Source organism: Salvelinus namaycush, chromosome 20, assembly GCF_016432855.1.
Source record: "Salvelinus namaycush isolate Seneca chromosome 20, SaNama_1.0, whole genome shotgun sequence".
Classification (NCBI taxonomy): Eukaryota; Metazoa; Chordata; class Actinopteri; order Salmoniformes; family Salmonidae; genus Salvelinus; species Salvelinus namaycush.
Window position 1 is genome coordinate 41,305,316 of NC_052326.1, and position 13,110 is coordinate 41,318,425.

Here is a 13,110-nt window from a genome sequence, read left to right on the forward strand (position 1 = left end):
TCATGTAATGGACATACACAAAATAGTCCAAATTGGTGAAGTGAAATGAAGAAAAAAAACTTGTTTCAATTTTGTATTTATTTTTTAAACAAACTGAAAAGTGGTGCGTGCATATGTATTCACCCCCTTTGCTATGAAGCCCCTAAATTCGATTTGGTGCAACCAATTACCTTCAGAAGTGACATAATTAATTAAATAAAGTCCACCTGTGTGCAATCTAAGTGTCACATGATCTGTCACATGATCTCAGTATATATACACCTGTTCTGAAAGGCCCCAGAGTCTGCAACACCACTGAGGAAGGGGCACCACCAAGCAAGCGGCACCATGAAGACCAAGGAGCTCTCCAAACAGGTCAGGGACAAAATTGTGGAGAAGAACAGATCAGGGTTGGGATATAAAAAAAGATCAGAAACGTTGAACATCCCACAGAGCACCATTAAATCCATTATTAAAAAATGGAAAGAATATGGCACCACAACAAACCTGCCAAGAGAGAGCAGCCCACCAAAACTCACGGACCAGGCAAGGAGGGCATTAATGAGAGAGGCAACAAAGAGACCAAAGATAACCCTGAAGGAGCTGCAAAGCTCCACAGTGGAGATTGGAGTATCTGTCCGTAGGACCACTTTAAGCCGTACACTCCACAGAGCTGGGCTTTACAGAAGAGTGGCCAGAAAAAAGCCATTGCTTTAAGAAAAAATAAGCAAACATGTTTGGTGTTCGCCAAAAGGCATGTGGGAGACTCCCCAAACATATGGAAGAAGGTACTCTGGTCAGATGAGACTAAAATTGAGCTTTCTGGCCATCAAGGAAAACGCTATGTCTTGCACAAACCCAACACCTCTCATCACCCCGAGAACACCATCCAAGTTTGGTGGTGGCAGCATCATGCTGTGGGGATGTTTTTCATCGGCAGGGACTGGGACACTCGTCAGAATTGAAGGAATGATGGATGGTGCTAAATACAGGGAAATTCTTGAGGGAAACCTGTTTCAGTCTTCCAGAGATTTGAGACTGGGACGGACGTTCACCTTCCAGCAGGACAATGACCCTAAGCAGACTGCTAAAGCAACACTCGAGTGGTTTAAAGGGAAACATTTAAATGTCTTGGAATGGCCTAGTCAAAGCCCAGACCTCAATCCAATTGAGAATTTGTGGTATGACTTAAAGATTGCTGTACACCAGCAGGAACCCATCCAACTTGAAGGAGCTGGAGCAGTTTTGCCTTGAAGAATGGACAAAAATCCCAGTGGCTAGATGTGCCAAGCTTATAGAGACATACCCCAAGAGACTTGCAGCTGTAATCGCTGCAAAAGGTGGCTCTACAAAGTATTGACTTGGGGGAGTGAATAATTATGCACACTCAAGTTTTCCGTTTTTTTGTCTTATTTCTTGTTTGTTTCACAATAAAAAATATTTTGCATCTTCAAAATTGTAGGCATGCTGTGTAAATCAAATGATACAAACCCCCCAAAAATCTATTTTAATTCCAGGTTTTAAGGCAACAAAATAGGAATAATGCCAGGGGGGTGAATACTTTCGCAAGGCACTGTAGGCTTGCCATAACAAAGGGGCTGAATACTTATTGACTCAAGACATTTCAGCTTTCATTTTTTTTTTTTTGTAAAAAACTTTGACATTATGGGGTAATGTGTGTATGCCAGTGACAAAACATCTACATTTAATCAATTTTAAATTCAGGCTGTAACACAACAACATGTGTAAAAAGTCCCCCCTCTCTTCTTTCTTCTCTCAGGACCGTAAACTGACTAAAGCGGAGCGTCAGAGGTTTAAGGAGGAGGCAGAGATGTTGAAGGGTCTCCAGCACCCCAACATTGTGCGTTTCTATGACTTCTGGGAGTCACCGGTCAAAGGGAAGAAGTGCATCGTTCTTGTGACAGAGCTCATGACCTCAGGGACACTAAAAACGTGAGACACACACAACCAACAGCATGCCCCCCCTCCCACCTTCCCACACAACAGTGCTGAGCTTAACATTAAACACAAGGTCAGGTATCACCTCCTTCCTAAGCTGTTCTTATGAAATGAAGAAAGAGTAACTTTCCACAAGGGAAAATTCCACTGGTGTCAGTTTTCATGGAATGAAATAGTTCCTCCACATTTTGATTCACAGTTGAATGATAGTTGTTCATTATCAGATGGATTGTAATGGTAGTGGTCTTGATGATGAAAATCATGATGATGATGGTCTGCCCTTCATCCTCCAGGTATCTGAAGCGTTTTAAGGTGATGAAGCCCAAGGTTCTGAGGAGCTGGTGTCGACAGATCCTGAAGGGCCTCCACTTCCTCCACACCAGGACCCCTCCCATCATCCACAGGGACCTGAAGTGTGACAACATCTTCATCACCGGCCCCACCGGTTCCGTCAAGATAGGAGACCTGGGATTAGCTACGCTGAAGAGGGCATCCTTCGCCAAGAGTGTCATCGGTGAGGATGAGGAATCATGCTCTTTCATGCTCTGCTTGGAATGGTAGTAAATACATCACCTGTAAAAGAGTATGGAATCTATACTGTAACTATGCATTTCATGGATTATGACAGTAATTCTGTTGAGACCTGTTCGTGAATTCAATGAGCCTCTTTTGGATGGGTATATGTGAATTAGCTTAGCATGTTTATCATCTTAGCATGAGTGTGTTCCAGTGTGTAAGGAAAAACATTCTGTTTCTTTCTGAAGGAGCCCTGTAACTCTTGTGACCTTTGAAGTTTGCCCTCTTCCCTGACCCCTGTCGTCCCAGGCACCCCAGAGTTCATGGCCCCTGAGATGTATGAGGAGCACTATGATGAGGCGGTGGACGTCTATGCCTTTGGGATGTGTATGTTGGAGATGGCCACCTCAGAATACCCCTACTCCGAGTGCCAGAACGCTGCTCAGATCTACCGCAAAGTCACCGGCGTGAGTCCATCTTCAATCCTATCTATCATCCACACCGTGGGTAGCACCAATGTTTTCTTACTAGCACCAACTCACCCACCCCATCACTATTGCCAATGTTTACTTACTAGCACTAACAGCAAAGCCATACAGATCTACAGTGAATAGTCCAAAAGGTTACCATGGTGATACAAGCTGTTAGCACGAACAAAACAAACCTACATAAGATCACAGATACAGGCTTCTACAGAGTCACTCAGAAATATCAAAGTAGCACTAATGTTACTATAGAGATGCCAGTATGAATGAAGTGCACAGGAGGCTGGTGAGGTAGGACGGATCATAATAATGGCTGAATTGTAGTGAATGGAATGGTATCAAACACATGGAAATGACTTAAGGAGACTTAAGGAGAGCATGTCTGTGTCTCAAATGGTATTTTATTCCTTACATAGTGCACTACTTTTTATTGACTTTTCCCTATGCAGTGAAGTACATAGGGAATAGGGTGCTATTTGGAACCCATATTTGGAACATGTGCCCATATGTTTTTCCAGAGGGAGCTTCCTGACCATGTCACTGCACCGCGGGGAATCTGTTCTTAATGGGGTATGACATTTGTCAGCCATCTTACTCCTGTCACAAAGAATGCAGGTCGAACGCTGTGTGTGTTGTTGTTTTTGGGACTACGAGGGTGCTGTGTTTTTGGGACAGCACCCTCGTTGCTGGAGGCTCCGGACTGGAGACCGTCGTTGCTGGAGGCTCCGGACTGGAGGCCGTTGTTGCTGGAGGCTCCGGACTGGAGGCCGTCGTTGCTGGAGGCTCCGGACTGGAGGCCGTCGTTGCTGGAGGCTCCGGACTGGAGGCCGTCGTTGCTGGAGGCTCCGGACTGGAGACCTTCGTTGCTGGAGGCTCCTGACTGGAGAACGTCGCTGGAGGCTCCGGACTGGAGGACGTCGCTGGAGGCTACGGACTGGAGGCCTTCGTTGGAGGCTTCGTGCCATGTCTCACCACTGGAGGCTTCTTGCCATGGATCATCACTGGAGGCTTCTTGCCATGGATCATCACTGGAGGCTTCCTGCCATGGATCATCACTGGAGGCTTCGTGCCATGGATCATCACTGGAGGCTTCTTGCCATGGATCATCACTGGAGGCTTCTTGCCATGGATCATCACTGGAGGCTTCTTGCCATGGATCATCACTGGAGGCTTCTTGCCATGGATCATCACTGGAGGCTTCTTGCCATGGATCATCACTGGAGGCTTCTTGCCATGGATCATCACTGGAGGCTTCTTGCCATGGATCATCACTGGAGGCTTCTTGCCATGGATCATCACTGGAGGCTTCTTGCCATGGATCATCACTGGAGGCTTCGTGCCATGGATCATCACTAGAGGGAGGAGACGTATGGGCAGTCTGGTAAGTTGAGCTGCCACAGGGCTCACCAGGCTGGGGAGACATACGGGAGGATTAGTTCTAGGCGCAGGCACAGGACTCACCAGGCTGGAGAGACATACAGGAGGCCCCGTCCTAGGCAGAGGTCTCGAGCTAGGAGCCTGCGCAACCCGTCCTGGCTGGATGGTTACTTTCGCCCTGCAGATGCGGGGCGAAGGCACAGGACGCACTGGACTGTGCAGACGCACCGGAAACACAGTGCGCAGAGCCGGCGCAGGATATCCTGGGCCGTTGAGACGTCCTGGAGGTCTGGAGAGCAGGGCTGGCACACTCCGTCCTGGCTGGATGCTCACCCTAGCCCGGCAGATGCGGGGAGCTGGGATGTAGCACACCGGGCTAAGAACGCGTACTGGAGACACCGTGCGCTCCACCGCATAACAAGGTGCCTGACCAGTACGACGCCCGCCACGGTAAGCACGGGGAGTTGGCTCAGGTCTCCAACCTGACTCTGCCAAACACAGGTGGAAAAAAGAGCTACCTAAGTATGGTTCCCAATCAGAGACAACGATAGACAGCTGTCCCTGATTGAGAACCATACCCGGCCAAAACATAGAAATAGAAAATCATAGAAACACAAAACATAGAATGCCCACCCCAACTCACGCCCTGACCAAACCAAAATAGAGACATAAAAATGATCTCTAAGGTCAGGGCGTGACAACCTGATATTTGTGGACTCCAGGAAAAGTAACTGTCGCAACTGGGGATCCAAAAAATAAACAAATGTTCTTCATATTTGTGATCATGAAGATTGTTCTTGTTTTTGCGTCTGAATGTGAATGTGAGTGTCAGTGTGAGAATGTTTGAGATATCATATGATATTCTTCGTACTTGTCACCCTGAAGATAGTTGTTATTTGTGTCTGGCATCTCCAGGGGGTGAAGCCTGCCAGCTATGATAAGATCAGTGACCCAGAGATTAAGGAGATCATCGGGGAGTGTATCTGCCATTGGAGGGAAGAGAGGTAAGTGGACAGAGTCAAGCCCATCTGTAAAGTAAAGAACTGAGCAGATAGAAAGCATTAAATGGTGAAAACCAACACATATGCACAACACACAGACACATACCAAAATAACAACATACAGACACGGTCGCCCTGTCGCTATCTCCTAGTCAACTTTGCATAAGCATTTCACTGCACCTTTTATACCTACTGTGTACGTGACGAATAAACACACACACACACACACACACACACACACACACACACACACACACACACACACACACACACACACACACACACACACACACACACACACACACACACACACACACACACACACACACTGTTTCTGTCCTGAGGTATAATGTTGGTGCCAGTATTTGGGTCTGCTACTGTTCATGTTTTTATGTGTACTGACATTTCACATCAGTGGATCCAACGGATACCATAATCTTTGCACAGCAGCAGTGTTATGTGTGTGTGTGAACGTGTGTGTGTGTGTGTGTGTGTATACTGTACTGAATGTGGGTTGTCCTCAGGTACACCATAAAGGACCTCTTGAACCATGCCTTCTTTGCGGAGGACACAGGCGTAAGGGTGGAGCTGGCCGAGGAGGATGATGGGAAAAAGAGTTCCATCGCCCTCAAGGTGTGGGTGGAGGACCCTAAGAAGCTGAAGGGGAAGTACAAGGACAGCGGGGCCATCGAGTTCACCTTTGACCTGGAGAAAGAGACCCCAGAGGGTGTGGCCCAGGAGATGGTGAGTTGCCGAGCCATATGTAGAGATTGTATATGACTCTGGTAGGGCTCACGTTATCATGGCTCAGAAACGGTTGGTGTATTTGCAGTGCCAGTTGCAGAGTATGATATGGATATATGATGTAGACTGAGAAACAGAACTATAGACACACTTTATTTGATGAGTCAAAATATATATTTTTGTTCTATGATAAGGGAAATGTTTTTTTTACTTTGATCTAGCCACTTGGGGTGTCCTCTAGAGTGTAGTGTCTGTCACTCTCTGTGCTCTATGGTGACATGCCTCTGGGGGCTGGGGGCTGTTGTGCAATTGGTGATAGTCATGAAATAGTGTTTTTGAGATTCCAGCCAGACAGCACAGAATCACTGAACTACAAATCGCCTTGCTCAAACCGATCCTGGACAGTAACGGACAGTAACAGACTCATCTCCACAAAACTGTCCTGATATAATGACCCATTATGTGATCAGTAAATCGTCATTGGTCTCGTGGACGGGCCGGTATGATCCAGTAAGGTATTGATTTAAATCACAACAACCAGTTATTCCGGTTGACCCCGCCTGACCCTGTGTCCCATCTGAGAGCGGTGGGGTGGGGAGGGGCAACCTTCTATCTTTGGGTGACTGCGATACAAAGATAGACCAACAACTGATGTCCCTAAAATGGTGTCGGATCAATTCTAATTCCCACAGTAGTTCATATGCGACCCTGTTTAGTGATAACCTGTCTGTTGTAGATGGAGTCAGGGTTCTTAGTAATAACATATGTCCTGTCTTGTTTTGTCCTATCCTGTTGTGCCCTTCCCTGCCCTGTCTGCATTGCCTTACCATGTCCTGTCCTGTCCTCTCTGCATTGACATGTCCTGTCCTTCTATTTCCTGTCCTGTCCTGTCTGCATTGACCTGCCAAGTCATGTCCTGTCCTATCTGCATTGCCCTGCAATATCCTGCCCTGTCCTGTCTGCATTGCCCTGCCATATCCTGCCCTGCCCTGTCCAGTCCTGTCCTATTCTGTGTACTGTCCTGTCCTGGTCTATTCTGTGTCCTGTCCTATCCTCTGTAGGTGGACTCTGGGTTCTTCCTGGTTTAGTGATAGCAAAGACAATTTAGTGAAAGACCCTAAACAGTTGAGAAGATGAATGGAGAAATGTGTAACATTTGGAGCATGGGGATTCTTGACCAATCACATTTATTTTGCCATGCTGCGTCACATTGCACTCCCTTTAGTGCTTAGTTTAGTAATAACCTCTCTGTTGTAGGTGGAGTCGGGCTTCTTCCTGGACAGCGATGTGAAGATAGTAGGAAAGTCCATCAAGGACCGAGTGGCTCTCATCAAATGGAGGAGGGATCGGACCGTCCCTGCAGTCGAGACCCAGATCCAGAACCTGCTACAGGTCTGTGCTTTTTATCTTTGTTGATGTTGGTTTTTAATTTGTCCTTTATTTGTCTGTCTGAATCAATGTTATCATATTATCATTAACCAAATGTTTACATTAAACAACCCTGCTGCAGTTACCCAGCATGGGGTTACCACCACAGGGGGCGCCACTGGCCCCAGCAGAGTCTGAGGAGGAAGAGGGTGACCAGCCCCTTACCCTGTTCTGCAGCCTGCCGGCCCCATGTAAGGACCTGCTCTGCAGCCTCTGAACTAATAGCAAAGACAGAGACACAGGAAAACAACAAACAAATAAAGAAACAAACACATAGACGAATGTGCATACAAGGAAACGGACAAACACTTAAAGTAACTGAAACACACACACACATATACATACACTGGTCACCTTCTCTTGAGGCAGGGCCGATCTGTTCAAAGTAATCCGGATGTAAGAATATCTACAGGGTTTATAGAGGATAGGTAATGACATAGAGGGACATGAAGGCAGATCAGTGTGTGTATGTGAGCGAGAGAGAGAGAGAGAGAGAGCGAGAGAGAGAGCGAGAGAGAGAGAGAGAGAGAGAGAGAGCGAGAGAGAGAGCGAGAGAGAGAGAGAGAGAGAGAGAGAGAGAGAGAGAGACTGCTGCAGGGTGTGAATAGCACCAGTGACTCAGCTCTGAGTCATCTCCCAGCTTTTGAATTATAATGACGCTTAATCTCTCTGTCCCTCTGTTTCTTTCTTACACTCTAGCTCTTTCGCTATCTCTTTCTTTCAAATTCAAATTCAAGCTGCTTCATTGGCATGGAAAACATGGTGTCAATATTGCCAAAGCAACAATGTATACAATATATATTGTAAGAAAAGTAATACAAGTAAGTAACAATAACAAATAATAATATAAAATGGTAATAAATAATAATACAAAAGTAAATACAAAAATAACAACAATAAAGTAGAAATGTAATAAATATTAAAAGCTAAACATGGAAAATGAAACTATAACTAACTTATAACTAAATAACTGTCATCTTCACCATTACATCAGTACTACAACTACCATCATCATTACTACTACTACTACTACTACTACCACCACCACCATCATTAAACTGCTATCATTATCATCACCCTACTACCCATACAGTACCACTACTATTTGGAATGATAAACAACATTAATAATAGAAATAACAATAATAGTAATAACAATAATACTACTAATAAGTAAGTTACTATTCACTATGCAGATGTTATTATTCAGTGTCCCTCAGGCTATGGCAGGCGAATACATATTTGGCTGCAAGAGGAGCCATTGCTACTTCGCCCATGATTATTTTTAGTTTTTCCTCTGGGTTTAATAAGTTAAAATTTGGAATAAATGTAGTCATTTCTGTGAATAATTAATCTCTTGGTGAGGAATATTTCTCACAGTAAAGGAGAAAGTGCATCTCTGTTGCTACCTCCCCCCTCTCTCTCTCTCTCTCTCTCTCTCTCTCTCTCTCTCTGCCTCTCCCTCCATTGTCGGAGGTTGGCGTAATGTTTTCTACACACACTGTTCCCTATTATTCTAGACAGTCAGCACAGTGCCCCCTACCAGTCCCTCCCAGAGCCCATATCTACACCCCAGGTCTACAGCCCACCTGTGCAGTCCCAGGCCCAGCTGCACCAGGCGGCCTACCAGCAGCCCACTGCACAGCCTCCGCAGGTGGCCTACTCCCAAGCTACTACCACACAGTTTCATCAGGGGGCCTACCAGCAACATACAGCACAGCTGCACCAGGGGGCCTACCAGTCTCCAACTGTAAGTTCTCTCACACAAAATGCCCCATTGTCTCAAACTCATATTTCAAAACGTATTCTCACTGCAAGTGTCAGACATACCCTTTGTATGTCTCTCTAGCTCCTTGTTTATGTTGTGTTTTGGGTAGTTTCTGTCTTTGTAAAGACAAACTGAACTAAAATATGTTTTCTTTTGTCCGATCGACCTGAGCAGCACTACTTCAGTGAGCCCTTTGCATCTCAGAATGCTCTTCTCTCCCCTGAGAGGGCAGAAGATTGGTTTGCTGGTTGTGGGACCAATGAGAGGACAGTGAGTTGTGGTGGGACCAATCAGTGCACTAGGCGTGGAAGCACCTCCTTGATTGACATGTGCAGGGCCCACTCTCTCCCTAAGCCACTGAGTCGTTCTCACTGCCACCTCTGCCCCAAACGAGACAATACCTTACGTGGGAGCCGAGAAGGGGATAAAATCTCAGAGGAGTGCGCAGCAGCCTCCCTTCCCCCTCCCCCTCAGAATCCTGTCCTGTCCCCTCCACTGTCCCAGAATCATCAGTGTTCCTACCATGACTCAATCAGTCAATCAGTCAATCACCCCCATCCTGCCATCCTGGTTACAAAGCCCATACAATGCCCCTCTGACCTGCCCCTGCCCCACTCCCACTCCTGCAGAGCCTGTGCGAGCTTCGACCTTCTACTGAGGACCAGGATGGAGGCCGGGGAGTCTCTAGGCCACCCCCACATGCCCCCCCTCCCTCCCTCTCCCCAGTGCTCACCATTCCACACCCCCTCACCAATCTCCCCCCACCTCCTCTCACTGCTCAATCTCCCTCCAATCACCTCCTCCCTGTCTGCTCCTCCATCTCCCTTCTGGACCACACCCTCACATCTTGCCCCACCTCCTTACCTATTGGTCCGCTCCTCTAGTGGAGGTCTGTCCCTGCTCAACCACTGTCTAAGACACATCGTCAGTCGCAGGAGCAGCTCCCCAACACCGATAGACACCCTGTACTGGCCCAGCCAAAGCTATGGAAAGGCTGGGCTTCGCAGGACCAGCTCCCCTATACCACCAGACACCGGGGCCTACTGGCCCGGCCAAAGCCAGCCCACCTCTCCTGTGCCTGAGCATTCTAATCAAGACCAGGGCTTGGGCTTGGGCCTGAGTTTGGAAAAGGCTCTGCTTCTATCGCCACATGACAGCGAAGGCAGACCAGGTGGTCCAGGTGGCTCAATGGTAGGTCAGGGATACGACAGGCTTGATTGAACTTTGACCATGCCCATCAGTTGCCATAGCAACACCCGACCTAGCTGCAGCAGGGGCATGGGACTGGTTCTTCTTCCTGCTTTGCTCAGCTTCCTCTGTCCCTCCCATGATGACCAAGTGCAACATTACTTCCCAATCCAAAATCCACCCCTAATAGGATTACAAAGTTCCGGTAACTTCCCAAATTTCCCAGGTCTTCCAGAACTCCTGATCGGAGGATTGCAGATTTCCTGCTTATTCCCTCCTGATTCTGGAAATCTTCCTCTTGCGATTTCTGAAAAACCTGGGTAATTTGGAAAAGTTACTGAAATGTTGCAACACTTCCCCCTAGCCTCAGTTCTAACTGTTTCTGTTCCCTCCTCAGCAGACAGAGAATGTCTTGGATGACTATTTATTCTATGATATGATGGATCACCTGTGTAGATCCCCTTACCACTGCAACAGCCTCTCCCCTTTACCCTGCAGTTTCTAGCAGCAATATCAACCCTGCTCACAATTATTCACTCCTGTGTTGCTCCTGTGAAGGAACATTTCTCAGTTGAAGATGCTGATGATTTTTTTGTGTTGGTCTCAATGTAAATTTTCTTCTCATGATGATTGTTCTATATGATGTGTTCTAGATCATCTTAGCCATGAGCTGAAAGCCAGCCTTTCCCCTGTGTGTTCCAGCCCAGTACAGGATTGACCCAGCCCCAGGCTCAGCATATCTCTGCTCCAGCCATCCCAGGGCCTACAGTACATACGAGCAGACCAGCTGCAACACAGAGCTTCCCAGCTGCTGCCCATATCCCCACTGGACAGGCACAGCTTACTGCTACTGCCCAGCCCAACCAGAAGGTAAGGGTCTGTTCTGAATCCAACACTTGGGTGTGAATGTGTGTTTGTGTATGTGCATGTGTGTGTGTACCTGTGAGTGTGTAGCTATGAGAAGTGATAGTTTGTGGGACTCTCATTGACAAAATCTTGACTGTCCAGTCAGATGCTGTCTGTCCCCAGGCTTCTGTTCAATGAGCAGAGATGAAGGTGGCTGTGATGTTTGTTGTTCTCAGCTGTGAGTACAGTATATTCATTTGTCAATAAGCCCTGTGGTGTGTATGTGTGAGCCCGGAGCCTTGTGTTTCTGTGTGGGTGTCTGTTTGTGTGTGTGTGTGTGTGTGTGTGTGTGTGTGTGTGTGTGTGTGTGTGTGTGTGTGTGTGTGTGTGTGTGTGTGTGTGTGTGTGTGTGTGTGTGTGTGTGTGTGTGTGTGTTTCTGTGTGGGTGGGTGGGTGTGTGCGTGTTTGTGTGTGGGTGGGTATGTGTTTGTGTGTGTGTGGGTGGGTGGGGGGGTGGGTGTTTGTTTGTTTGTGTGTTGGTGGGTGTGTTTTTGTTTGTGTGTGGGTGGGTGGGTGGGTGGGTGGGTGGGTGGGTGTGTGTGTGTTTGTGTGTTTTTGTGTGTGGGTGGGTGGGTGTTTGTTTGTGTGTGGGTGGGTGGGTGGGTGGGTGGGTGTGTGTTTGTGTGTGGGTGTGTGGTTGTGTGTGGGTGGGTGTTTGTGCGTGGGTGGGTGGATGTGTGTTTGTGTGTGGGTGTGTGTGTGTGTGTGGGTGTGTGTTTGTGTGTGGGTGTGTGTGGGTGGGTGTTTGTGTGTGGGTGTGTGGGTGGGTGTGTGTTTGTGTGTGGGGGTGTGTGTTTGTGTGTGGGTGGGTTTGTGTTTGTGTGTGGGTGGGTGGGTGGGTATGTGTTTGTGTGTGTTTGTGTGTGGGTGGGTGGGTGTGTGTTTGTGTTTGTGTGTGGGTGTGTGTTTGTGTGTGTGTGGGTGGGTGGGTGTTTGTGTGTGGGTGTGTGGGTGTGTGTGTGTTTCTGGGTGTGTGTGTGTGCATATGTGTTTGTGGCCAACCAGACCCGATGACAGAGTATGTGTGGTACGTGTACCAGTCAGACAGACAAACAGACAGATACGGCTGTTTGCCAACCAGACTTGGTGACAGGACAGGCACAGTGTTTGAGGCAATAGATTATGTTTGTGGAACAGGACAGATATAGATGTTCAATTCACTTTGTCATGACGTTTAGTCACCCTGCCTGTCTGTCTCTCTTTCCCCTCTCCTCTATCCTCTCTCCCCCATTTCTCCCTCTCTCTCTCTCTCTCATACTACAGTTGTCTACCAGTCAGCCTCTACCTGAGCAGTGCTCTGACATCACCATCAGTCTTGTCCAATCAGCTGCCTCCCTGGACAGCAGTGCTCCTCCCCCTCTACAGCAGCCTGCCCAGGCCACACCCCCTCTCCAGCCACTACAGATCAAGACACAGGTGGGTAGTAGATAGTCTCGCTTGACAGACTCATGACGCTCAAGCAACACAGATACAGTTGAAATCGGAAGTTTACATACACTTAGGTTGGAGTCATTAAAACTCGTTTTTCAACCACTCCACAAATTTCTTGTTAACAAACTATAGTTTTGGCAAGTCGGTTTGGACATCTACTTTGTGCATGACACAAGTCATTTTTCCAACAATTGTTTACAGACAGATTATTTCACTTATAATTCACTGTGTCACAATTCCAGTGGGTCAGAAGTTTACATACACTAAGTTGACTGTGCCTTTAAACAGCTTGGAAAATTCCAGAAAATGATGTCATGGCTTTAGAAGCT

General features: G+C 47.4%; 1 protein-coding gene across 1 annotated transcript in view; it reads left to right on the forward strand.

Annotated features, from left to right (window-relative positions):
- The window catches only part of LOC120064826 (serine/threonine-protein kinase WNK2-like), a 51,811-nt gene that overhangs the window by 14,702 nt on the left and 23,999 nt on the right, over positions 1–13,110 (forward strand). Inside the window, exons 2-12 of the mRNA XM_039015423.1 lie at positions 1,760–1,932; positions 2,232–2,452; positions 2,764–2,921; positions 5,232–5,320; positions 5,842–6,061; positions 7,319–7,453; positions 7,572–7,680; positions 9,009–9,238; positions 9,761–10,447; positions 11,147–11,314; positions 12,614–12,766. Of these exons, the coding sequence (XP_038871351.1) occupies positions 1,760–1,932; positions 2,232–2,452; positions 2,764–2,921; positions 5,232–5,320; positions 5,842–6,061; positions 7,319–7,453; positions 7,572–7,680; positions 9,009–9,238; positions 9,761–10,447; positions 11,147–11,314; positions 12,614–12,766 (2,343 nt within the window). The remainder of the gene's footprint in view (positions 1–1,759; positions 1,933–2,231; positions 2,453–2,763; positions 2,922–5,231; positions 5,321–5,841; positions 6,062–7,318; positions 7,454–7,571; positions 7,681–9,008; positions 9,239–9,760; positions 10,448–11,146; positions 11,315–12,613; positions 12,767–13,110) is intronic.